The sequence below is a fragment of the Thermobia domestica genome, chromosome 14 (assembly GCF_964235325.1).
Source record: "Thermobia domestica chromosome 14, izTheDome1.hap1.1, whole genome shotgun sequence".
Lineage (NCBI taxonomy): Eukaryota > Metazoa > Arthropoda > Insecta > Zygentoma > Lepismatidae > Thermobia > Thermobia domestica.
In genome coordinates, this window is record NC_137467.1 from 88,137,572 (window position 1) to 88,164,977 (window position 27,406).

The 27,406-nt window shown below is 36.9% G+C and overlaps 1 protein-coding gene across 1 annotated transcript in view; it reads right to left on the reverse strand.

The window, feature by feature from the left end:
* The window catches only part of LOC145670252 (head-specific guanylate cyclase-like), an 891,926-nt gene that overhangs the window by 521,016 nt on the left and 343,504 nt on the right, over positions 1–27,406 (reverse strand). The window contains exon 2 of the mRNA XM_081738665.1: positions 15,028–15,098. Coding sequence (XP_081594791.1) covers positions 15,028–15,098 — 71 coding nt within the window. The remainder of the gene's footprint in view (positions 1–15,027; positions 15,099–27,406) is intronic.

Below are 27,406 nucleotides of genomic sequence, written 5' to 3' on the forward strand. Positions count from 1 at the left end.
ATTCAAATTCAACCCCACAATTTGGGGGGCGCGGTGGCTCAGTGGTAGAGCGTTCACCTCTGGTGCTTGGGGTCCCGGGTTCGATCCCAGCCCCCGCCAAGTGAACTTTGTGGTGGACAAACACCGTGCTCGTGGGTTTTCTCGGGGTTCTCCCGTTTCCTCCCACTTTCTTCATTCCACCATTTCACTCATCTCTCATAATCACCGTCTCCTTTAGCCTAATCGGCATAACCGTGGGACGTAAAACTCAAAGATTTTCAACCCCACAACTTGGGGGAAAGGGAGGAAGAGATATTTAAAGATAATGGAAAATGACCGTTAATTAGTGCTGAATCCACATTTGTGGGGGGTCGCTGAGATGAACAGTGACACTTTCGTTGCCATGGCCCGCAACATAGGGGAGGAGGAAATATATATATAAATGACCGAAAATGACCATTATTGGTGTCGAATCCATGATTTTTGGGGTCGCCGAGTTCATCAATGATCTTTCCGATGCTGTTTAAATCGATGCCATTAAAAACGAAAACAGCATATTTCACGGGTACTAAACACATGAAATACGGAGTTGTGCTTTAAAATTTTCATTTTAACTTACCAAAGCGGGTAATATATGCTAGTAATACTAATAAAGCTCAGGTACTGTCCTTTCTCTATTTCAAAACCACCTATTTTTTAAATCTCTTTGCTATAATATCTATTACTGGAGCTATCAGTATATTTTTGTTTTTCGTCTTTATACAACACCAAGGTTATAAAGGAAGGTCTTTTATATGTGGGTTCGGAACTTGAATCTGATAGGTCGTTCCCAACCATACTATCTCGCCTCCAGAAAAACTGGATTACAGGGCAGAGTCTAAAGCAAGAAATTTCTCTCTCTTTTGCTAAAAAAAACTTTAGTTCGCATACAAGTCATAGCACATGTTTAGAGGTTTTTCAACGAATCTGTATGAGACGAGACCTGCAAATGACACAATACTGAAAGTTGAGCTTACGCCAGGAGTCGATTCTGGTATCATCCTAAAACAAAAAAAAATCCTAATGGCTGACTACTTTAATGCTCATAAATCATTCTAATGTAAAAAGTTTTGGTGATCTCGGCCCCCTAGACTCCCCGTGGATACGAGCCTGTGTGACCCCCCACCCTCGAACACAATTTTCTGGAAGAAAGCCTCTATTCTTCCTTTTATCTGTCTAGTTTACTGAAAACATGAAAAGCAAACTAGATCACAGAGCATAGAGTTGGAAATGATGGACATGTTGCATTGCAGACATATTTCGTACCGTTGATAATTTTGGGAAGTTTTCCAGGGACAAAATTCACCTCGGAGTTATATCTCCTATGGTGCTCAATGTGAGTTGAGTTGATTTTGTCGTCCCTTTCAGCAACGAGGCTATATAAGACGGGACCTACTGATTAATTAACAAACCCGAACTACATGAGCTCTCACCGGAATCGAACCCGTGTCTCTCACGCCAAAGGCACGTACGCTAACCACTTAGACACGAAGAAGCTCGGAGCTCATATTAGAAAAGAAGAAAGCACATTATGGGAATTTCAGTGCAGACAACTAAGTACGACGACTGTTAAAAGAATATTTTTCATCTTGAATATATTGTAATAATGGTCAATCTTATTCGATAATGTCATTTTTTAAAAAATAGCATTCTCTTTTCTGTAACTTACTACAGTATACAAGTTAAATTTCACACAGTGTGCAAAAGAGGGGAGGGATTACAACGTACGATGGGCTTCGTTCGCTTCCTATCCGATGGACAAAACCTTTCTTGTAAAATTCAGCGTTTCAAAGAACCTGTGTGGTTGCTGATAGCTACACATAAATTGACAGAATTTTAGTACTGTCTGCCTGAAGCAAAGTCTTAAGTTTAGTACTGAAGCTGCCTGAGGCAAAAAAGCAAGCACACCGCAGGCGTGGTGGCTTCTGTGCCTCGTAACATTGTGTTTAAAAAAACAGACACAAGGCCACTTGTCAGTTCTTGCAACTGATAAGGCTTTTTTTCTTTTATACAAATCATATTGTTTGAAGCCTTTTTATTCCTTTCAAAAACAATATAACCAGATTCATGGGAACCCACAGCAATTGTAATAAAAGTTGAAAAAATATCTGTATCATTCAGATACTTTATTATTATTATTATTATTATTATTATTATTATTATTATTATTATTATTATTATTACATAATATTTTTCGTTAGTCCTCACAGCAATTAATACTTAGCAGCAGGGGTTAAAGTGCGTGGGAACGCGGGGGACCCTATCCCCACCTCCAAAAAACTGTGTACGGCGTCCTCCCACTTCCTAAGCAATTACAATGGGCAAAGATAGGCATGGGGGACGGCGTGACGTCATGCCGCTACCTACCGTACCCCTACCTTTTCAGATGATTCCATCCCATCTAGCCTAATCCCACCTCGCCTAACGATTTATCAGCCACTTATATCTCCAAAATAAGAATGTCTACCATTTTAGGCGAGATGGGAATTTCCATCTTACTTAATCCCATCTCGCCTAAAATGGCGGTAGGATGCAAGGAGGGAATTTCTGTACTGAAAAGGGAATTCCTCTAATAGAATTTTAACCAGATATTTCAATCAATATTGGCAATCTCTGTCAATTACAATATAAATATATAATAAGTACTATACAAGAAGAAAGCATAGGGGGAAGGCGATTTAGTGAATTTAGTTCACTTTTGGTTTATTTTGGGAATACTGGAAATTGAGTGGCAAAGAGAAGCTAATCAGAAACAGGATAGAAATATAGAGGGTGTTTCAAAACAACACTTACAACGTTTGAGAGCTCATTCCTGACACCGTGATAAGACAACCTGGGTGCACAATGCTTCCTTTTGGCGCTATGACCAGCCAAAAACCAGTCGGAAAAATGCCCAAAACAGCCGTAACTCGAGAACAAAATGTCGGATCGAAGTCGGGGGAAAGGAAATGTATATTATTTTTAGCCATGGCTTCCATTAATGCACAACCCGATATGATACAGAGGCAGCACAAAGGTCACCTCAAATAAATTGAAGAATTATGGGGATATTTTATGAAAGGGGGTTATAGCCCCACACAAGTTACTGGCACATGCAAGGAGCATTAGAATATTAATTCTGTGACATTTGTGAAAAATCTGACGCTCACTGGCATTTCCGGAACAAAATTTTGAATTTTTATAAAGGTACATCATCTAATGCTTTGTCCCCTGTGCCCCCCTAAGGCGGTGCGTTACCAAAATAGCATTCTATATTTCAAAAATGCATACTCTTTTGCTACAATGACGCCAAATTTCACACTAATTAACAAAAACACCTTCTTCTCGTATGTCCCTACTAAGGATATTTCTGGTGATTTTCTTACTTTTGAAAGGGGGCTGTAGCCCCATTATCAGTCACTCTTACATGTAAGGAGCATTGGAGCATTAATTATGTGACATTCGTGATTAATCTGACGTTTACTGGCACTCCGAAAATAAATTTTGGGATTTGGTAACACATCACCCACCAGCTTTTTACGGCCCTTGCCCCCCGAAGGGGGGCCTTCCCAAAATAATGTTTGAGACGGCTTTACTAGCTTTGTGAATGAGTGTTTTTGCATTTCGTAACAAATACAACTCATTTGCCCCAAAATCTTTACGAATAATTATTGGAGAAAACTGCTTCCAAAATTTAACATTGAACCTCCCATAAGGAAAATGAACTTCTGTGTTTACACTTCCAAAAGGGGGGCTAAACATTAATTTTCTTCTATTTCCTTTATAACAGTCTGTATATATATATATATATATATATATATATATATATATATATATATATATATATATATATATATATATATAATTCAAAATCACGTTTTCAGTCAAAAGAAAAAAAAAACATTCCATTTGTTTACCTTTGGAATACCAATATCTAATCTAAATGATCTAGACCCTCAAAAGTATTGTAATATTTATTTTGTATATTACTGTTACGCACACGCCTAAAATGCCAGGATTGTTCTTTCATTTTAGTAGATATTTCTTTTAAAGTTATGTTTTTTAAGTAACATTCCGTATTTTGGAATGCAAAATATTGATGATAATGCTTCTACAATAACTTTGTTTTCCTTCTGTCGTATCTTCCTTTCTCACCTCGCAAAAGTCGATTGATGGTCAAAAATGGTTGGAAAATGAAAATAGGGATATTTCACCCTGTTTGACAAGTCTTGTTATAAAATACTGTACTTAGAAGGTAAATTCTGTACCACCAGACATGTCAACTCTGACGCGAAATCGTAGCAGTTATAGTAGTATTAACTGTGGTCGTAGTAGTAATAATAGAAGTAGTAGTAATATTAGTAGTATTACAGTACTTTGCAGTCTTGAATAAAGAGTCAGTTTCCCAAACACACTACGATTAACATAGACTGACAGTAAGACCGTACGAACACGGCAAAGGCAGGGGTAGTGGAGGACATTTAAGGGAAAAAATGACAACATTAGTTTCCAATCCGTCCTTGAGTGCCCGGTTCCAACCCGGAAATACGTGCGCCCGGTACGGCCCTATAGCATTTGTGTCCGGGCCGAACAGGACACGCCCAGCCCGTGCAGGGCAGAGCCCTGCAAACCCAGGCCCGAAGACGGCCCGGCCCGACCCGAATGGATCTGAATTCTGTGCCCGGCTCCACCCGGCCCGGCCCGAATCTCGAGCCGGGCTCTAACCGGGCCGGGCACATTTCGGGCCGAGCCGGGCCGAAACGGGGCGGGCACAAATTGGGCCGAAACGGGCCGAGCACAAATCGGGCCGAGCCGGGCCGGCCCGACTCGGCCCGAACACTGTGAAAGACGGATCGGAAACTAATGTTGGCAGCCTGTGTTAATCGTAATGTGTTTGGCATGGGCGGCGATTAGGGGGGGCAAAGGGGGGCAGTTGCCCCCGCACTTTTTTTAAGTAACCAATTAATGTATATAGTTTCATTTGGAAATATAACGATTTTGTATGTGTTACTGATTAATAGGAAAAAATGCTGCCATATAATATTTGCTGTTGCGTGAATACGTATTGGTTGTCTTCCCGTGGAGTAAAGAAAGCTACAGTAATTGCGTTTTAATCGCCACAGAAAATAACCCCAAAAAATAACCTATTGGAGCACAATTTCAGCATACTTTCATTTCTTCTTACAAGGGCTCGATATATTAGTGAGCCGCTTTGAAGCTAATCGAAAGAACATTATGCAAAAAAGTAGGGCCTATTTCACAAGTTATTCTTTAATTGCACAAAAATTGACAGTTCCTAAAATGTCTTTTCTTCTTTCTAAAGTAAGGAATATCGATTAAAAAGAGCGTGATAAGAAACAACTTCTACCTTTTCCATTGTTTTGTAGTGTAATATACGAGTGAAGTGTTGTGTTTAAGGATGTACGAGTGTATATACAATAAAATTTAGTAAATTGAACATAATTCTAGGTTTTAAGTTTATTTTGTATAAGTGAAGTGTGGATTGTAAGTATTGTTGTGTTTTGATGTGTTCCAAGAAAGTGAAATCTGCACCTTATGGCAACGAACATATTTCAAGAAGTTGCAAAAGCAAATATTTCTTTAAATGTCGTAGCATATGCTTGTAGTATTTACTGTCTTTCATTTTCTAAGAGTAATAACATACATTTAATATCATGTTTGGAATTAAATATTAAGTTTTTCATTAATCCTCAGTTTCAATATAACTTTTGCAAAACAAGCATCATTATTCATTACTATGATAAATATTATCCTTTCTATTTATTTGTTTTGCAAATTTATTAAATAATCTGATCACACAATTTTCCAGACAGAATTTTAAGATGTTCATGAGCAAGGAATCAAATCTCTTCTTACACTTTCGTTGTTTGAGTGTGCAAAGGGCTAGTATCTACTTGCGTTGTTCTTCTCAATTTACTTAATAAACTATTATATACGATATACGGTATTTTAACTGAAAATATAGTATCCTATTAGTTATACAACCTTTCGTCAAACAAAATGTTAGAAACAACCAGGAAAACTAACATTTATATAAAATATTCAGATCATGTCTTGCCCCCTCACTTTTAACGTCCAACCGCCGCCACTGGTGTTTGGGAAATTAACTCTTTATTCAAGACTGTAAAGTTCTGTACTTCTACTACTCTTATTACTACTACTACTGCTACTGCTATTATTATTATTATTATTATTATTATTATTATTATTATTATTATTATTATTATTATTATTATTATTATTATTATTATTATTACTTCTACTACTACAACTGCTACGAGCGTCAGAGTTGACATGTCTGGTGGTACATACTTTACAATCTAAGTACAGAAAAAATCGAAGAAATACTAGTTATTATGGCCAGTCTGCGTAGTCTGGCCAGTAGAATGCATTCACATCTGGTGCTAGAGGTCGTCGGATCGATCCCTCCTCGTGTTATGTGAGCTTTGTTGTGGACAAAAATCGTGAGCGTGGGAGTTTTCGGATTAGACCGTTTTTGTCCACTGTCTTCATTCCACCAGTTCATCCATCATCATTCATACGTCTTGAGCCGTAATTGCCTAAAGAACATACGAGAAAGTCAAGTCCTTGACCTACTAATTAGAATTTGTTCCGCTACATTAGACCACGGAGGCAGAAACCATGAACTGGCGTGTTCATAAGATTAGCGCAATTTGTAGTAATGTTCAATTAGCACGGCAGATTCCAAATCATATTACATGTTCCTGTATTCTTTATAATTCGATGCTACAATAATAATAACAAAAAACAATGATCAAATAAATCACCCAGACCCCAGGATCGATGAAATGTTCCTGGAACGGTGCGTAACAAGTAAATAACAGAGCTATATGACGGAATGCGAGGCAGTAAATCAAAACAAAATCCACACATATCATTGTTGATCAAAAAATACTTCAAAAGTCCCCTGAATGAAAAATGTATAGATATCAGCTATCAAAAATGCCTCTTAACATCACATATAATAGAAGGGATAGTTGATATTAAGAAAATGAAAATATAAGGTTTCCTAAGAAACCAATAGTGCAAAATGAACATCGCTTTACTGTATGTCCTTGTACGCATCGAATAGCACGGAAACAGATTCAACAGTTTCAGGCTTTAGAGCATTTCTCCGTTCCTGAGTACTAAAATCTATTTCAGTAGACGCACTAGAAGCAGGGATGATTAGATACTGACGCGTTAATTTACACAATTTTGGTAATGATTGTTCTTGTTGCTTCCACCACTGCAGTATATCTAGTTCTCTTTCACATGATGACATGTTGAGGTAGATGTCTACTTCATCATCAAATTCACCAGAGACTGAATGTCTATCTTCCCAATCCATTAGTTTATTCTTCTTGGTAGGTGGTTCCAAGTTATGCCAACTAGCCTAAAGGAGACGATGGTGAGAAATAAATGAAATAGTGGAGTAAATAAAGTGGAAGGAAACAGGAGAACGCCGCGAACCCCCCACACGGTGTTTGTCCACCACAAAGTTCACTTGGCGAGAGCTCGGATCAAACCAGGGACCCCATACACCAGAGGTGAACGCTCAACCGCTGAGCCACCGTTCCAGGAACACCTAATCGACCCTGGCGATTTGGTGATTTATTTGATCATTATATTTTGTTATATTTGTAGCATCATACTATAAACAATACATGAACATGTAACACCATTCGATATTTGCCTTGCTAATTGAACATTACTACAAATTGCACTGATCTTATGAGCACGCCAGTTTATGGTTTTGCCCTCCGTGGTCCAATGGTAGCGTACCAAATTCTACTTACTAGGTCAAGTACTTGACTTTACCATACGTTCTTTAGGTAACTACGGCTCAGGCTGAATGGATGATGATGGGATGAATTGGTGGAAAGAAAACAGTGGGAGGAAGCGGGACCACCCCAGAAACTCCCATGCACACGATGTTTGTCCACAACAAAGCTCACATAGCATGAGCAGGGATTGATCCGACGACCTCTAGCACCAGATGTGAGTGTTTTTTCTATTGAGCCACTATTCTCCCTCGTAGATCAAGCATCGGTTCACAGTCTACGCAGACCGGCCATAATAACTAGCATTTCTCAATTTTATTCTGTACTTAGAAGGTAAATTCGGTACCATCAGACATGTCAACTCTGACGCGAAGTCGTAGCACTTGTAGTAGTATTAGCAGTGGTCGTAGTAGTAATAGTAGAAGTAGTAATAGTAGTAGTAGAAGTAGTAATAGTAATAGTATTACCAGTACATCACAGTCTTGAATAAAGAGTCAGTTTCCCAAACACATTACGATTAACATAGGCTGACAGTAAGACCGTACAAACACGGCAAAAATAGAGGTAGTGGAGGACATTAAAAAAACAAGTAGGCTGACAACATTAGTTTCCGAACCGTCTTTCAGACTATCGGGCCGGCCCGGCTCGGCCCGATATGTGCTCGGCCCGATTCGGCCCGAAATGTGCCCGGCCCGGTTCGGCCCGAAATGTGCCCGGCCCGGTCCAGTTTGATATTACTTGAAACGGGTCGGGCCGGGCCGGGCACCGGGCCGAATCGGGCGCGCCCGGCCCGTGCAGGGCTCTGATTCATATCCACTGCAAACGCTGTTTTTGTTCCATTTTGACTTTTATTTTAGTACTCAGACGAGAATTGTGTTCTATGTCTTAATTTTCTGCATTCTTTCACATATGGAAACATTCGTTTACGTATCTAAATGTTTCATTACGTATGGAGAGCTAAATGACAAACAGGCATGTGCTGATATTAATACAAAGTTTCGAAATACTGAATTATTAAGTATTTCAATCAATGTTGCTTTTTTATACAATTAATAACAAGTCTTATTATATTTAAAAGAAGAAAAGCACATCTGCAAAATTTCTCCCGATTGCAAAGGTTGACTTCGAGGTTCGAACCTGGTTTACTTTTTCCCGAAGATACCCGAAGCTGGACTTAGAAAATGTTTTCCTTAAAATAGCAATAAAGAATGCCCTCGACCTTTGAGACAACATGTACCTTTCGGGAGTCAACTTTCAAAAGTTTGGTGTGGGTTCTTTTGCCCCATAAAACTGTTTTTCTGCAGAAAATAAAAAAGCATTCCTTTATTTTTTTTGCGTATTTGTTCATACAAAAAGTTTCGTTGGAATTCTTCGTGGCCTTTACACATATATGACATACTGTTACCAGCATTTTTTATATTTCGTGATCAAAGGTTTGGAGGGGTCCGAGCCCCCTAACCGTTTTTCTCAGAAAAATACGAAACCCGTTTGCCCTCAATTTAAACCTACAATATCTGTACAATATTTGATTCAATTTGGTTCACTTCTTCGCGTCTTTCGGGCGTCAATTTTTAAAATTTATGGTGGGTCTCTTCTCTCTTGCCGCCTAAAACCGTTTTCCCGCAGATCATAAAAAACCCGTATTCCTTTATTTTTTGCGTATTGTCCATACAAAAGGTTGTGTTGCAATTCTTCATGTCCTTTACACACATCTGACATACTAGCACTTTTCATATTTCGTGATCAAAGGTTTGGAGGGGTCGGCGCCCCACACTTCCGTTTTCCCCAGGAAAATACGAAACTCGTATTCCCTCATTTTATGTCTACAATATCTGTGCACAATTTAATTCACTTCGCCTCACTTCTTCTTGCCTTTCGGGCATCAACTTTCAAAACTTTAGGGGGTTCTTTTGCCCCCTACAACTGTTTCTCCGCAGAAAATAAAAAAAACGTATTCCTTTATTTTTTGCGTATTGTCCATACAGAAAGTTTCTTTGGAATTCTTGGTGGGCTTCACACACACCTGACAATCTGTTACTAGCACTCTTGATATTTCGTGATCAAAGGTTCCGAAGAGTCAGGGCCCCAACTAACCGTCTTTTTTTTAGGTAAATACGAAACTCGTATTCCCTCGTTTTATGTCTACAATATTTGTGCAAAATTTCATTCACTTCCGTTTACTTTTTCTTACTTTTTGGCGTCAAATTTCAAAATTTTGGGATGGGGTCTTTTGCCCCATAAAACCGTTTTTCCGCAAAAATAAAAAACACGTATTCCTTTGTTTTCAGTGCATTGTCCATACAAAAGTTTCGGTGCAATTCTTCATGCCCTATACACAAATTTGACATACTGTTAGTAGCACTTTTGATTTTTCGTTATCAAACGTTTGGAGGGGTCGGCGCTCCACCCGACTGTTTTCTCTAGAAAAATACGAAACCGGTAACCTCATTTTCTGTCTGCAATATCTGTGCAAATTTCATTTACTTCGGCTCATTTCTTCTTTTCTTTCGGGTGTCAACTTCAAAATTTTGGGTGAGAGATTTTGACCCCTAAAACAGTATTCCGCAGAAAATAAGAAACCAGTATTCATTTATTTTTTTTTTGGTTATTTTGCATACACAATGTTTCGTTGCAATTCTTCATGTTCTTTACACACATCTGACATACTGTTACTAGCCCTTTTGATATTTCGTGATCAAAGGTTTGGAGGGGTCGGTGCCTCACCCAACCTTTTTCTTCAGCAAAATACGAAACTCATATCCTCATTTTACGTCTGTAATATCTGTGCACAATTTCATTTACCTCGGCTAATGTCTTTTTACCTTTCGGGCGTCAACTTTTAAAATTTTGGATGGGGTCTTTTGCCCCCTAAAACCGTTTCTCGCAGAACATTAGAAACTCATATTCCTTTATTTTTTGCGTATTGTCCATACAAAAAATTATGTTGCAATTCTTCGTGTCCTTTACACATATCTCAAATGCTGTTACTAGAACTTTTGATATTTCGTGATCAAAATGTTTGAAGGAGTCCGTGCCTCACCCAACCCCTTTTTCCAGGAAAATACGAAACCCGTATTCCCTCGTTTTAAGCCTTTAATATCTGTGCAATATTTCACTCACTCCGGTTCACTTGTTCTGACCTTTCCAGCTTCAAATTTAAAATTTTGGGGTGGGTTGTTTTGCCCCATAAAACAGTCTTTCCGCAGAAAATAATACACCCGTATTCCTTTATTTTCTGCGTATTGTCCATACAAAAAGATATGTTGCAATTCTTCATGTCCTTTACACACATCTCAGATACTGCTACTAGTACTTTTGATATTTGGTGATCAAAGGTTTGGAGGGGTTGGCGCACTACGGAACCGTTTTCCCCAGGACAATACGAAACCCGTATCCTCATTTTACGTCTGCAGTATCTGTGCACAATTTAATTCACTTCGGCTCACTTCTTCTTGCCTTTCGGGCTTCAACTTTCAAAAGTTTGGGTGGGGCTATAGCCTTTAAAACCGTTTTCCCACAGAACATAAAAAACCCGTATTCCTTTACTTTTTGCGTATTGTCGATACGAAATGTTTCTTTGGAATTCTTCATGTCCTTTATACACATCTGACATACTATTAATAGTACTTTCGATATTTCGTGATCAAAGGTTTGGAGGGGTCGGCACCCCACGCTCCCGTTTTCTCAAGGAAAATACGAAACCCATACTCCCCCATTTTATGCCTACAATATCTGTGCACAATTTCGTTCACTTCGGCTCAATTCTTCTTACCTTTTGGGCATCAATTTTCAAAATTTTGGGGTGGGTTCTTTTGCCCACAAAATAATTTTTCCGCATAAAATAAGAAACAAGTATTCATTTTCTTTTTGCGTATTCCCCATACACAATGTTTCTTTGCAATTCTTCATGTCCTTTACAGACATCTGACATACTGATACTAGCGCTTATGAAATTTCGTGATCAAAGATTCGGAGGAGTCCGTGCCACACTTAACCGGTTTTTTTTAGGTAAATGCGAAACCCGTATACCCTCATTTTATGTCTACAATATCTGCGCAAAATTTTATTCACTTCGGTTCACTTTTTCTTCCCTTTCGGTGCCAAATTTCAAAATTTTGGGGTGGGGCCTTTTGCCCCATAAAACCACTTTTCCGCAAAAATGAAAAACCCGTATTTTTTTGTTTTCAGCACATTTCCCACACAAAAAGTTTCGTTGAAAGTCTTCATTTCCTTTACACACATCTCACATACTATTAATATTATTTTTGATTTTTTGTTATCAAACGTTTGGGAGGGTCGGCGCCCCACCTAACTGTTTTCTCTAAGAAAATATAAAACCCTTATTCTCATTTTACGTCTGCAGTACTTGTGCAAATTTCATTCACTTCGGCTCATTTCTTCTTGTCTTTCGGGTGTCAACTTTCAAAATTTTGGGTAGGAGCCTTTGACCCCTAAAACAGTTTTTCCGCAGGAAATAAGAAACTCGTATTGATTTATTTTATGGTTATTTTCCATACAAAATGTTTCGTTGCAATTCTTCATTTCCTTTACACACACCTCACTGTTACTAGTACTTTTGATATTTCGTGATCAAAACTTTGGAAGGGTTCGTGCCCTTTCCAACAGTTTTTTCCAGGAAAATACGAAACCCGTATTCACTCATTTTACGTTTACAATATGTGTGCACAAGTTCATTCATTTCAATTCACTTGTCCTTGCTTTTCGTTCGTCAACTTTCAAAATTTTGGGTGGGTGCTTTTCCCCGTAAAACCATTTTTACGCAGAAAATAAAAAAAAAACATTATTCGTATGTTTTTCGCATATTATCCATACATTAAGTTTCGTTGCAATTCTTCATGTTCTTTAGACACATCTCACATACTGTTACTAGCACTTTTGATATTTCGTGATCAAATGTTTGGAGGGGTCCGTGCCTCACCGAACCTTTTTTTGCAGGAAAATACGAAACCCGTATTTCCTCATTTTAAACCTACGACATCTTTGCATTATTTCACTCACTTCGGTTCACTTCTTCTTATCTTTCTCGCGTCAACTTTAAAATTTTGGGGTGGGTTCCGCAGAAAATAAAAAAAAAGTATTCCTTTATTTTCTGCGTATTGTCCATACAAAAAGTTTCGTTGTAATTCTTCATGTCCATTACACCCATCTGACATTTGTTACTAGTACTTTTGATATTTCATGATCAAATGTTTGGAGGAGTCCGCGCCCTACCCAGCCGTTTTTTAAAGGAAAATAAGAAACCCGTATTCCCTCATTTTATGTTTATAATATCTGTGCAGAATTTCATTCAGTTCGGTTCACTTCTTCTTACCTTTCGGACGTCAAATTTCAAATTTTTTCGTGGGGGCTTTTGCCCCCTAAAACTGTTTTCCGCAGAACCTTAAAACCTCGTATATTTTTATTTTTTACGTGTTGTCCATAGAAAAAGTTTCGTTACAATTCTTCATGTCCTTTACACACATCTGACATACTGTTACAAGCATTTTTGATATCTCGTGATCAAGGGTTTGGAGGGGTCCGTGCCCCACCCTACCGTTTTTTTTTCAGGAAAATATGAAGCCTGTATTCCCACATTTTACGTCTGCAATATCTGTGCACAATTTTATTCACTTGGGTTCAGTTATTCTTGCCTTTCGCGTGTCAATTTTCAAAATTTTGGATGAGTCTTTTATATTAAACCTTTACTTTATGTAACTTTTTCTTTTTTAAAATTCTTTTTTAAAATTCTTTTTTTGGGGGGAGAAGGAGAGAAATGTTTTTTTCTGATATGTGTCTTTTGCCATTCATCTTTTTTGAACTGCTTAAGTAAGATCATTTTGTAACTTTTGATGTCATCCAGCTCCGTCACGATAATAAAATTGTCATTCTTAACAATTTGTTTTATTTCCTTATTTTTCAGTTTGCCACACTGATATATTTTTAACAAAATTGAGGTTTGGTCCAACGCCTTTCGAATTCGGAACCAACCCAACCGCCGAGCTTTTTGGGTTGCCTGCTATTGCAGGAAAACGAGAATTGCAGGTGGTAATGCACTTTTGGAGTCGTGTATACCTATTTTTACAACAATCTTAACCTGTTAATTTCTTTGTGGCTTTTTTCTAGTCTATCTCTCTAATCTTCGTTTTGTTGTATTTAGATTGTAAATGTATTTTTATTGTTAGTATTTGCTTCATATTTGGAAGATTACAAGAAATTAGATTTTTGCCTGTGTTGAGACTTGTGAGATGCCGCTGCTTACGTTGCACACAGATACGGAAATTTTGTCTGATAATCTTCTTCAACTTCATACCACAGTTACACTGACAGTGATTAGTCATGAGTTTCATTACTCCACTTGAAGCTATGTTCGACTTACAAAAAGTGTAAAGGAAATTAATATCCTGTTGACTTAAAACATGAATGTAATGTCTATTTTGAAAAAATGGAATTCTCATGAGCGTGAAATGCATATGTTTTTCATGTATTATAGTCTGTAATATTTGGAAACTAATTTGTGGTGCAAATAAATTAGAATAAATTACTTTTGCGTTAAAAAAATGTGTATGTTATAGAAATGTCACAATATTTTAATTCCGCAATATTATAATTATTTTTTAAGGAGCAATAAAACTTACATCAGTAATGTTAACATAGTAGAAATAACAGTCACGGATTATTCAGAACTACTTTTTAATATAATGAAAACATAATAAAGAATGTGAATTGCACATTCATATTGCACAGTAATCACAATGGTCTCGAGTTTGTTGAGTAAGACATAGCGAGAAAGATATTTGTGTGGTTGGGTATCCCACATAGTGTTTCTCTACTCCATTAAACTATACATTGTTTGTCACATGTAACATATATCCGAAAGAGTGATCACAAATCATGTCAATTGAACGCGCTAGCAGAATGGTAGACGACTCACCTGATACATATTGCATTCAACATTTGATCACAATGTGTGAATTGTATACTAAAATATTAAAATTCTCGATTAAGTTATAAATGTTATATAAAAGCTAAATTTGTATGCCCTATATGGAGAAAACGTCACATTCTTCCAACATAGTAGAAATGTCCTCAGTTAAAAAATATGATGCAAGCACACTAGAAAAGATACAATCCATACAATTAAAATAGGCCAATCATTATGAATATTATAAATGAACTATAGTATTGATTATTTGCAAATGCAGTAAAAGTCAGTATATATACTTACAGAACAGCATATTTTTCAATATTTGTTTCTTTCTCTAGTAAAGATGACAATGCAGCACGCACATCCGAATTCTGGAAAACGAAAGAAACAATTGCTCTATAAACATAAACGTAAGAACTTTAAATAACACTCAAAACATTAAAAGCAAAGCATAAAAATAACCTAATAGCCTAACCTAGGTATTACTCATGTACTACCTAAGTATTATGTAGAATATGTATCTTCAAAAAGTAGATCTGGGGGGAAACGGAAGGAATCATACACAAAAAAGAAGAATCCAACTCAAAGTAAAAGATCGAAGAGCCAAGGGAAGCGAAGAGAAAGGGAGAATAATTCGAAGAAACAGCTAAGCGCTTTTTAATTTTTAACTGTTTGTTTCCACGTAAATATTATACACACGTGTAATACGAAGATAGTTTATTTTGACGATCATTTTGAACGTTAAATATGTAATATGTGTTCTTTCATTTTCTTCTTTTCTTTCCTTTCTTTCTTTTTTCTGAAACTCATTTTGCTTAGGTAAAATATTATATCTTCTTGAAAATAATTTATATATGTTTTTGAGCTCTCATACATACCCGCTAGTGTCTGAACCCGTTAGTGGAAAATAGTAATTAATTCTACTTATTAGGGAAGTCGTGGGGTGTTACTCTGACTTCATTTTGATACTATGTTCAGTCGTCTCCTTTTACATATGAAACAATTAGGCTACCGGAGAAAACCTCGATCGTAAGCTTGTTCGAATTATGGACGTTAAAATTTCAAAATTGAACAGATTTTGAAAAAAGTTTGAAGAAACCATTTTTTGAGATACACGCTTCATTTTTGGTACTGAGGTGTTTTCTTGGATACTCGATGGAATGGTAAAGTCAAAACGTACGCATTTTGCAAGATACGGGAACTTATTGGGGAAGGGATGAAGGGTAACGGCGCCTTACAACTTGCAAATTGCACCCTATTTGGTACACTGGGTAAATGGGCTAATAAAACTTATTTGAAACCAACTGTATTGTCATTCAAATGCCACTTCCTGTGTGGCCATCTAAACATTAAACAATGACATGTGTCTCTGAAACGCTTTGCCGCGGGACTAACTTCAACGCGACACTCAACCAGCCGGCCTCTGTGCGTTGTGGAAAAAATAAAATATTTTGGTTTAACATCCGATGATTATACCCTTTAGGCTAATGAAGACGATGATTAAGGTAAGTGAATGATGATGGAAGAATTGATGGAATGAGAAGAAGGGAGGAATCAGGAGTACCCCGAGAAAACCCATGGACATGATGGTATCCATTGTGGAAGACGGTGTTTCAATATTTCATCGCTAGCCATTTTTTTAAAATTTTCAACAGATTTCAATGGCGATTGTTTGAAAATAGTGGCCAAATTTCAGACAATATTTTACGTATTTCGCGAGAAATGTGACCAAAAAACAAACAATCGGCTAGAGGTGATGTATTGAAACAGCGGTTTTCTCGAGAATAAAAGTCACCTAGTTCACAACTTTGAGCGCACATTCCCGTTAACCATTTTTTCTTCTTTAATTTTTTTGGTCTATTTTCTCATTGAATATCTTAAAATATTTCCTGGAGTTTGACCAATATTTCCCAAAACTACTGACATTCTAATTGCTGAAAACTAAGCACATGGCTAGCGATGATGTATTAGAACACCGTATTCTGCGATGCATAAGCATAGGCCGACAGGATTCGGAGTACCGCGAAATTGCAAGCCTGTCTGGCGCTGCTCGAGCTGTTTGGACCTAGCTGCAGAAGGGGAAGAACCAGGCCAGTAGTCAGTCCAAAAATGAGGGGGAGCGGTAGAAGTTAGGGGGGCAGATCCAACCATAGGTTCATCACCATATTATTGTTCATTTGCAAGCTTATCGTGAAAATTTTAGGGGAGCAGTAAAAATTTAGGGGGAGCCCGGCCTCCTAGATCCCCAGGAATACGGGCCTGGGAAGAATCACAATATAGATAATCACAAGTTTAATTATGAATATCTACATTGAATTTTCTTCATTGAATTTTGCACGCCTGGCAAACCGTTCCCAAGACAAATGTGATTGTTCAATTTGAAGGTGGCCACACAGGAAAGTGATATTTGAATAACAATATAGTCGAATAGGAGTATCAAATACATTTTATTAGCCTATTGGCCCTAGGGGTAAAAGCGAAGGAGAATGCGCGGACCCCACCTCGAAAAAAAGTTAAGGCGTCCCCCAGTTCTGAAACAAACTATAATGGGTATAGATAGGCAGGGGAACGGCGTGGCGTCATGCCGCTACCTACTATCCTCCCATCCTTTCAGATCCACTTTTACCACTGGTTGGCCCAGTATGTCAAACGGGAGCCAATTTGCATGGTGTAAGATGCCATTACCCTTCACAACATTCCAAATAATTGCCCTTATCTTGCAAAATACATACGTTTTGAACTTACTACTGTGTTGGGTATCCAGGAGAAATCCCTGATATCAAAACTGAAGCGTCTATATCAAGAAATGGTTCTTCAAACTTTCTGCAAAATCTGTTCAATTTTGAAATTTTAACGCTCATAATTCGAATACGCTTGCGATCGAGGATTTCTCCGGTTGCCTAACTGTTTCATATGTAAAAAGGCGTCGACTGAGCATAATATCGAAACGAAGTCAGAGAAATATCCCGCGACCTTCTCTAGTTAGTACTTAAAAATTCATAAAACCGTAAAGCTTGATTTTTTTCTATAATGAAAAGAAAGTATTCAGACTCTATAGCTTCACTTGAGAAACGCAACCACTCATGTAGGAATCCTTTTTCTAGTCCGGAGTTGCAGTGACCCCGTGGTAGAGCGTTGACATCTTGTATGCGGGGTCACTGGTTCAATCCCAGCTTAGCCAGGTGAGTTTTTTGGTGGACACACATCATGTGTGTGTGTGGATTTTCTCAGAGTTTCTCTTTGTGCTCCTACTTTCTCATTCTACCATTTAATTCATTCTTATCACCACCGTCTCGTTTAACCTATATGGCATAACCGAGAGACATGAATGTTTTTTTTTTCTGTAACGTCCTATCATTGTGCTTCGAAGGAAAGATAGAAGGTGATGATGACAACGAATGAAATGGTTGAATGAAAGAAAGGGAGGGGCCCGGAAGAAACTCCACTCATGGTTTCTTCACCACAAAGTTCACTTGGCGCGAGCTGGGATCCAGCCAAAAACCTGACCCACCAGAAGTCAGTAATCTATGTCTAGCTCTTATTGATCCAATATTCTGACGAATATTGTCCGTGAATTCCGATTTGTAAGTGATACGTTTACCGCTTGTGGTTTCAACATAAGAATAAGGAGCGGAGATGGAACCCATGCTTGGGACGCTGAATCTATGTCAACAAATAATTTATTGTTATCGCTTACCGTTTTGCTCTATGTAAATTGAGAGTGTGATAAGGGACAATGCAGAATGACTGGATGAAGTAGCTACAATCATTGGCATAAGTCACTGTTCAGTCTGTAATATTATCCACGCTGTACTCAGATTTCGGAATGTGTGTGCCAGGATGGTATCACGTCAGTTGATAGACGAACTGAAGCAGCGATGTGTTGATGTGTCACGAGATTTTGCTACGCCGTAAACAAGAAGGTAGTGACTTTCAGAAGAGATTCGTTACTGGGTATGAAACATGGGTGCACTACTACATTCCGGAAGTAAGAAAGCGAGCATGCAATGGCAGTATCCATTATCGGACACAACCATCTACAGGGAAGTTAGTACTTTCTTCTGGAACCAAAAGGGTGACATTTTGGAGCATTACAGCATAGGGAACGCATAGTCAATAATATCTTGTATTCCGATCGCCAAAAAGGTCCTAAACTTACTATACGACGTAATACGGACTTCTGAAAACAAATTTCCTCTATAACATAACAATACTCGGCCTCATACTACTGCCTGTGCAATGGCTGTGATCATTGAAAATCTTCATTTCATCCTCCTTTCGTACCGAATCTCGCCTCAGTGGTGAAAGGCACTAAAGATAAAGAAGTTGCAATCTGATGAAGAACTGCAACGAATGGTGTATGACTGATTGCATATCAAATAAAAAAAATGATCTTTAGAGGCATTGGGACACTTTGGAAGTAATGGGAAACTTATATTGAGCGTAAAGTGGATTATGTAGAAAAATGAAATTCATTTGTTCCATGCTCTCTCAATATTTTCCTTTTTTAAGTTTTAAAGGTTTTTTGACACCTCGTAACACTAGAAAATTGTTGTTTCCGTAAGTACCGGATATGGAAGTGGAGATACGATTTTAACAACCGGTTCCAAGAACCTGAGAAATTTTAATAACCGGTTCGGACGAACTAGGTGAATGACACCATTGAGTAAAGCAATAGACCCGTATGCTCTGTCAACGATCAGACTATGCAGTGGAGGCAAGGGGACAATCGCTTTACCCTGCATTTTCGAAAGGTGTTTGGTTGTTTCAAAACGCTTTTACCCAGCAGAAACACACATGAAGGAACATTATATTTGGTTACACATACTAGAATATTTCACATAAACATATTTAATGTAGTCCACAAAGATATACAATATGCCTGAATAATAACTGTTTTGCATCATGCGTTATGCGCATCAATGTATGTCGGGCGTTTGCCCCTTCCACGGCCTTGGGAAAATCCTGCGGGTGTTTCTGGATAAGAGTGTTCTTATTCGGAACTGTTATTATCTTCAGGTGTGCATAGTATCAAGTATGAACCAGTACTAAAATATAGCGTGAAATTGTTTTGAATATATGCCACTATAAACAAGAATAACAGAATTCATACTTGAACTTATTATTGTTGAAGATCGTGTTATATATGAAGTACATCAATCAACGTTCAAAAGCAAATACTTGCAAAACACATGGAGAAATGAAGTAGGTTAAATATACTAGTAGATTTTAATAAAATTAGCTGTAAATAGCTTGGTAGGTAGAACACCTCTGGCGCACGAGATCGCTGGTTCGATCCCACTTTTCGCCAGAAAGACTTTCTGTAGGACCCATAGTGTGCGTGGATTTTCTCGGATTTTTCCCCACTTCCTTCAGTCCAACATTTCGATAATCATCATCACTGCTTCTTTTAGATTCAGACTATAATCATGGAATATTAAACTATAAAATTTCAAATAGCGCCTTCGGCACCCTAACACCAGTGCTAATCGCGTAGTTTTACTCGTTGCGAGAATTTATCCAGAGTCATTCTGACGCGTGATTACTAAAGAGTTCGACTAATATATGTTTCCTGCAGTAGTCAGGCCTTTAGTATGACTCTAATCATACTTCAAAACGACTCTGCAAAAAGCCCTATCTCAGTTTCCTTATTCCACCTGGATTGTGGAATAAATCTGTATGTAAGTAAGGAACCTAGTAAAAGTTGGTGATAGTTTTCATTTAACGTGGCCATGTTTGGTCTAGAAAACGCAGGAATTTTAGCCATAATGAATATCATCCCGGTAGCCACTCCAAAATTGTAGGGGGGATCGGCTGAAGTTAGAGGGGGCTCGATCCAACAATATTATAGTTCATTTGCAAGCCTACGGTGAAAATTTTAGGGGGGCCCGGCCCGCCTAGACCCCCCCCTGGATCCGGGCCGGATGATTATGCCATCTAAAGTAAAGTTACACTAAGACATTCAACTTACAAAATATATGCACTGGGGAACACAACTTACAAAATACCTGCACGGGAATAGAACTGACAAAATACCACAAAATACCGCTTGAAGGAACTGAGTCTGTTTTGTTCAAATGATCGGATTTGTTTAATGGTTTTGTATTTGGATACTTATTCTTAATTTGCACCTTTGAGACATCTAGTTATAGATAAACGTATATCTTTGTAATTTGCAAAGAAAATTTTACCATGCAAGTAGTTTTCGTTACCCCTAAATGCAGTTTGAGTCGAATTTTGACCAAAAAACGCTGGAATGCTAGCCATGATATTTAAGCCCCTAAAGTAAAGCTGCTCCAAGGATTGCAACTTCGCCTATAAAATAACATTTTTGAACCTACTAAGAATATGTTTTGTCCTATCTACCTAGGTAATGATTTTGTATTTGTACACGTATCCTTAATCTGCACCGTAGAGGCATCTAATAAATAAATGTATAACTTTAACTGCCGTTTTCTAAGAAACTATTACCATAGAAATGATATGATTTCCCCCTAAATGCAAATTGAGTTGCTCTTTGACCAAAAAACAAGGGGATTTTAGCCATGATATATTAAATTTCTAAAGTAGAGATAAGTTTTACACCAAGGATTACAACTAGGCGTATAAAACACCATTTTTGAGCGTACTGAGAGTCTGTTTTGTCCAAAAGATGAAATTTATGTAATGATTTTGTATTAGTATAGGCATTCTTAATCTGCACTGTAAAGACATCTAGTTTGAGAGATCCACATAACGTTTCATAAGTTAAAAATCACTTTTGATCAAAGAATATAATTAATTCATATTTTAAAGCAGGCAGTATTGAGTAAAATGGAAATAAAAGCTCTCATTTCTCTTTGTTGTAAATCATGTATAAATGCGGCCGTGTCTAAACACTTTTCTATCCGTAACTCATGTGGCAACATCGCATGTATCGCAATGAGCTCTGCCATCTAGTGAGAAAGTTTTACCCTAAAGGTGACTAGCGATCCAGCTTAAGTAGAGGAAAAATAAACACTTGTTTTGATCAAACTTTACTGCAAATGTGCGTTTAGAGCATTTTAGAAGTGCGATGTGTAGTTACTTTGTTAGATAAAACTTAGAGGCATACACAAAAGACGTTTTCTTCGTTCTCATAAAATATATTGTGCTGTAGATATATCGTCGCAATTCTTAATTTGAAATTAAGTTTTGAATGCTGAGCAATGAGAATGTTGATGAACAGGTACTATTTTGTCGATTTAGAAATAGCGCTTCTCTCAGTGTTAGCTATTCCAGCAATTCTTGATTATATGGAGCACTTCTAACAACGCCTAGCAAATAGAGAACAGACAATCTTTGTTCGCTTGAGATTTTAAGAGGTTGTCGGATACTTATGACTCGAAACCCCATTTGACAATTAGGATGTCTTTCAAACTTACGTATCACTTGGTTTCCCTTAACTACGTAAAGATGATTCAAAGTTGGATGTTCATATAATCGCAGTTTTAATTCAGAGAGGTCATTTAGGAAGGGTTGGAGTTTAGCTTCTCTTTCAGCTTCGTTGCTATATAAGAAAGTGTAATTCGTACCACCGTAAAGGGTTCAAATTTCTAGCCCTCCCTATCAGAAATCGAACAGGGTTCCCGTTTACGAAATGGTCGTACACCATCAACTAGATATGAAGAAGTGCTATTTAAGAGAGGGAAACGGTGGTGAAGTCAAGGGAAAATCATTCCCGCATTGCGTTGGAAATCTCTCAGAGTGTCGTTTCCTAGCTAAAGAGATTATACCAAATCTACAATTTTTATGTAGGTAATTAAACGGCGTGACAAACATCTTGGCATTTGAAGGCGGCGCTCCAAGTTCCCTTCAAATGCTGCTAGCAAATGAGAGGCCAGCGGTATTGCCACGTTTATTTTGTACACATTCACGTCTATCCTCTGCCACTTGATCGCGCTGCAGTTCGTCCGCTTAGCCATAGCCACTCCCCTTAGCACTCGGCAGCATCGCGTCAGAGCTTGCGTTTTATTCGTTTAGCTGAAATGCCAAGAAGTTTGTCACAGGCTTTAGAAGTATTGTTAAAGTCTTTAAATTTACATTGCAGCTCCTATTCTACAAGGCTTTGTTTAAGAGAAGCTTAGTTGAAGTTATAAACAAGAATTAACTTTTCATTTCAGAAGGAAGTTACAACGCAATTTCGTTTGTCAATGAAGTTTATTAGTATTCCAGATGATCATTAGTTCTTGTTTTCCGGCTAGACCTTGAAAGCGACGTAGGAGGTTATTTCCACTTGATATGATATTGCTTAGGCACGCATAAGTAGAGACAATTAGAGAATTAGGGTCAATTTGTTGTTTATATAACAACCGTTGTTAAAGCCTCACGATAATCTCTCTGATTGTGTTAATTAATGTCTCAATCATTATTCTGAAGTGTGTAGAAAATGCACTCTGAACAATTCTAAGGTCTATTGTTTGTTGTTCAATACTCATTGAATTGCCAAGAAAGTGCTTTATTTAATTAGTAATGTATATTTCTCCTGAATAAGTAGTTGATTTCAGTTGATCTCGAGTTTAACAACCCGTTCAGCAGAGAGGCGATATGAGACATGGACCTACTGATTAACGTAGAAACCGAATCACATGAACTCCTGCCGGAAATCTAACTTGGGTCTCCCACACCAATGGCGCGTACGCTAACCGCTTAGCCACGAACGAGCTCTACTGAATAAATAGTATATAATATCATCTTCATTATTTAAGTTATTAAACGTTGAATAGAATGTCAAATACAAGAGGTCGTTTACTCCCTAATTATTGATTTTTTTTTAAAAAAAAAAAATCCGTTTAGAAAGTAAAGATATTCTATCAGAAATTGGAAATGTTATAGGATCCCATATTTATTTTCTTATTTGAATTTTAAAGATGCCTCTACAAGCAAAAATTGTGCTCGAAACACCATTATAATAAATGACTTCCGAGATTCGCGTTTTCTCTCCAACTCTTGGAACGCTTCATGAAAAAATGTTTGGAATGAAAAAATGAAAAATGAAATCTTTCAGTTTTCCTCCGACGCTTATGCCGACTAGGCTAAAGAAGACGGTAATGATGAGAAATGAATGAAATGGTGGAATAAGGAAAGGGAAGGAAACGGGAGAACCCCGAGAAAATTCACGCACACGGTGTTTGTCCACCACAAAGCTCACTTGGCACGAGCTGGGATAGAACCAAGAATCCCATGCACCAGAGGTTAACGCTCTACTACTGATCCACCGCGGCCCGTGAAAGAAAAAGGTCTCTGTTGAGAAACAGTAAATATTTGTTTTATTTTATTGTTTTATTTTAGTATCCGATTAAAGAAAGTTGGCATTTGATGGTTGGAAAGAATAATTGGTGTGTTGGAGGCGCTGTTACCAAAAGTTCTACAGCAGAATGGCGACAAATTCAGTACATTTATTCATAATTTTCTAAGTAATAATATGACAAAATAATTTTTGACATATGATTTGCAAAAAAAAAAAAAAAAATATCAGTTAGAATATTTTACAGAGGTATCTGCATTTATTTACTGACACCAGGACGGTCAATGACTGTGGTTTTCTAGAAACAACGTCAAACACTATTGTAGTGCTTAGCGAAGAATCCTACCCTTTGTTTTGTTTACAGCACGTGATGCTTTCCTAACCACACAGTAAAGCCGAAAAAGAAAGAAAGAGAAAGAGATGAGAGAAAAATTTATAGAAACGTTGAGATTTTTAAAGTAACAAGTACACTCAAAACAATGTCTTAAAAGCCTGAACATAATTCGATCCAGCTGTTACTACATCAATACCTAGTGACGGAATGAAACTACTTGTAATACCAGATTTGGCTTGATAATCATTTATGCTTCATTTTCGGCAGCAGTGTGGTAACATATAAACGGCTTGGCTTATCTCTTGTTACTGTGGTTAAACAAAACGCTCCTGCTGTATTATTGTTGACAGAGAGTTTGCAATAATTTCAAAGGTAGTGGTTATAGAATGATCCTATCACTGTAGAGTCAAGGTGCTGAAATTTTTGATTGATCTTGGAGATGTATCTAACAAATGCAGTGTTTTATTTTTTTAACAAAATATAAAAGATTTGTGAAATAATTTAGATAATATAAGAAATCTGTAAAAAAAAAATGTGGTGAAAAAATAATTTAAATCCACTTAAATGATATAATCTATATACAAGATAGTTAACCTACTGAATGAAAAAGAGTGAAAATAAATCCACATAAAATATAACAAGTTATCGAATCAACTGGTGCTCAATAAAAACTAAAATAATAAACAGAATATATTGTGTTAACAAGGTGTAATAATGCTGTTCTATATAGTTGTATACACTGTAAATATAGTATTTAACATTGATTATGTTTACAGATATAATATAGACTTAGATTGTAAGATTGTGTCTATAAAAATCGAAATACAGGTAAGATGGATGAAAACGAACGTACACTATTTCCCATTCTTTAAAATACTAGTTCAAGAATAAATAGTAAATACAGGAACCTAGGTGAAGTAAATAAGAACATACAAAGGAATAATGAAATCATTAGCAGAAATCGCAGTATTAATAATTTAATTAAGAAATAATTCGTTAACCTGTGTACTCAAATCATTACTCATGATTTTGATTTCTGCTTTCACCTTGATCCCAACTTGAATATATGTGCAACTTATTCAATGAGAGATTCATAAAAGAATTAAGTCATAAGAACTGAGACCCTACTTACAAATATTTATTTTAATATAATATGTTCCCATAATTTAACTATGAATTCATTATGTTGGTGTTTATTATATCTTCTATGGGCATAAAATATCATACTACCACTAAACTACTTCATCTGTGTATCAATATAATCAATGTTCTTTTTTTATTATGTGAGGAAAAAGTGGCAATAGTCACCATGAATATGTTATTACAAAAACTTCAATACTTTTAACATATTATTTGACATACCCTTGTCGTCCTTAGAGCGCTTCTTGCTTTAGTATCAGCTGCACAGCAACCAAGACAAGAGTAGCCATGAGCCCACAAACTAGATACAGTTAAACTGTATGAGAATCGCTCCTACTATCCTGATGAACAGAAATGCAAAAGTTCCACGTACAAGCAAGGTGATTCTGATGAAGTTACTACAAAATTCATCTGAGAGCAACTTTTACACATTCTCTGATGAACACTGGAATTGAGCCAAAGCGTGATTCGAAAAAAAATACCTGTAGTATATGCTTGGAACTTCATTTTCGTGAAAATAATCATACATGCCACGAACTTACTTTTTAATTTAATCGCAATTTTAGAGGTTGTGAAGCCAAATGTTAAGTATGAACAAGTGAACACAATAGCAGACCATTCTTACTTTTTAACTGTATTACATTTTGATTGCATATAATGTTATATAAGAAAATAAATTGATAAATTAATTTCATAAAGAACATCATTATCATCTTAAATAAGAATTATGTAAAGACAATTTTATCCTTAGCTAGTAACAATGCATAGAAGTTTTGTAAGTTATAATCATAAATTAAATTCCCAAATTCACATAAAATAATACCTCTTTTAACTTAGCAAGTACTATTTAAAAATACTAAAAAACCTCAATACAAAATAAAAATGTTAGCTAAATCTAACACACTTGACCCAATTTTTCTGAATTAAAGCTCAATATACTTTCCTCATGTTATTAAATTTTAAAGGAGGATAATCAACTCCTGCATAATAATAATAATAATAATAATAATAATAATAATAATAATAATAATAATACAAGCATAGATATATAACCTACGTAGGGTCACGTTGCAACATTTATTGTAAATGGCTAGAGAAACTTTTTTTAAACATCAGAAAGAGAGTACTGAATACCGCTAGAACAAAGGCACTCATATAATACAAACAATATTAATCAAAAGCGCTTTATAGCACTTTCCGTGTACTTTACTTTCGCCGCTGTTACTTCCAAGGTAGCTATCCCACTTGTTTACACTCGCTGATATGAAAGCACGTGGAGTTAATGCTGTGTTGTAATTTAGTCCAGTCTCCTGAAATTTCCCAATCGCTTGTGGCTGTACACCTTTTGCTTATTGGCGTGACGTGGGAACAGTCGACTGCTTTCAAGCATTAAGTCATCAGCAGCTAACGACAAGCGTTCTGTCTAGCGCTTTCATCTGTTTTAGAGTTTGGTACTACATAATTACAGGACGATTCATACAGCGAAAAGACTATAATGTTAGGAAAGACCCAGAAGAAAATTCAAGTTGTCTTTTTATTTCTCTGCTTTATGTCTGAACGTTCTTTATTTAAAATGCTGTCTTCAGTGGACAAAAGCATGAAATTTCGTTAATGGTATATCACGGTTTTGCCATATATTCTCCACCCCGTTTCCAACTGCACACAAACAAACAAACAAATTGCAGTAAAAAGAATAACAAATGCTCAGACTTTGATCTTGAAGACGACAGAGTTGTGATGTACTGGTAGCGGAGACACTAAAAGCTCCTATACTGTAACATTGTCTATTTGTCTCATTTTGTGGATCCAGAGAAATCATATCACGAATTTATTAAAATTCAAACTGGCTTTGGATTTTTTTTAAAATACTGAATATTCATTTCCGTTTTAATACATAAGCTTAGGTGAATTATTAAGTAAATAAATTCTACAATGTTATT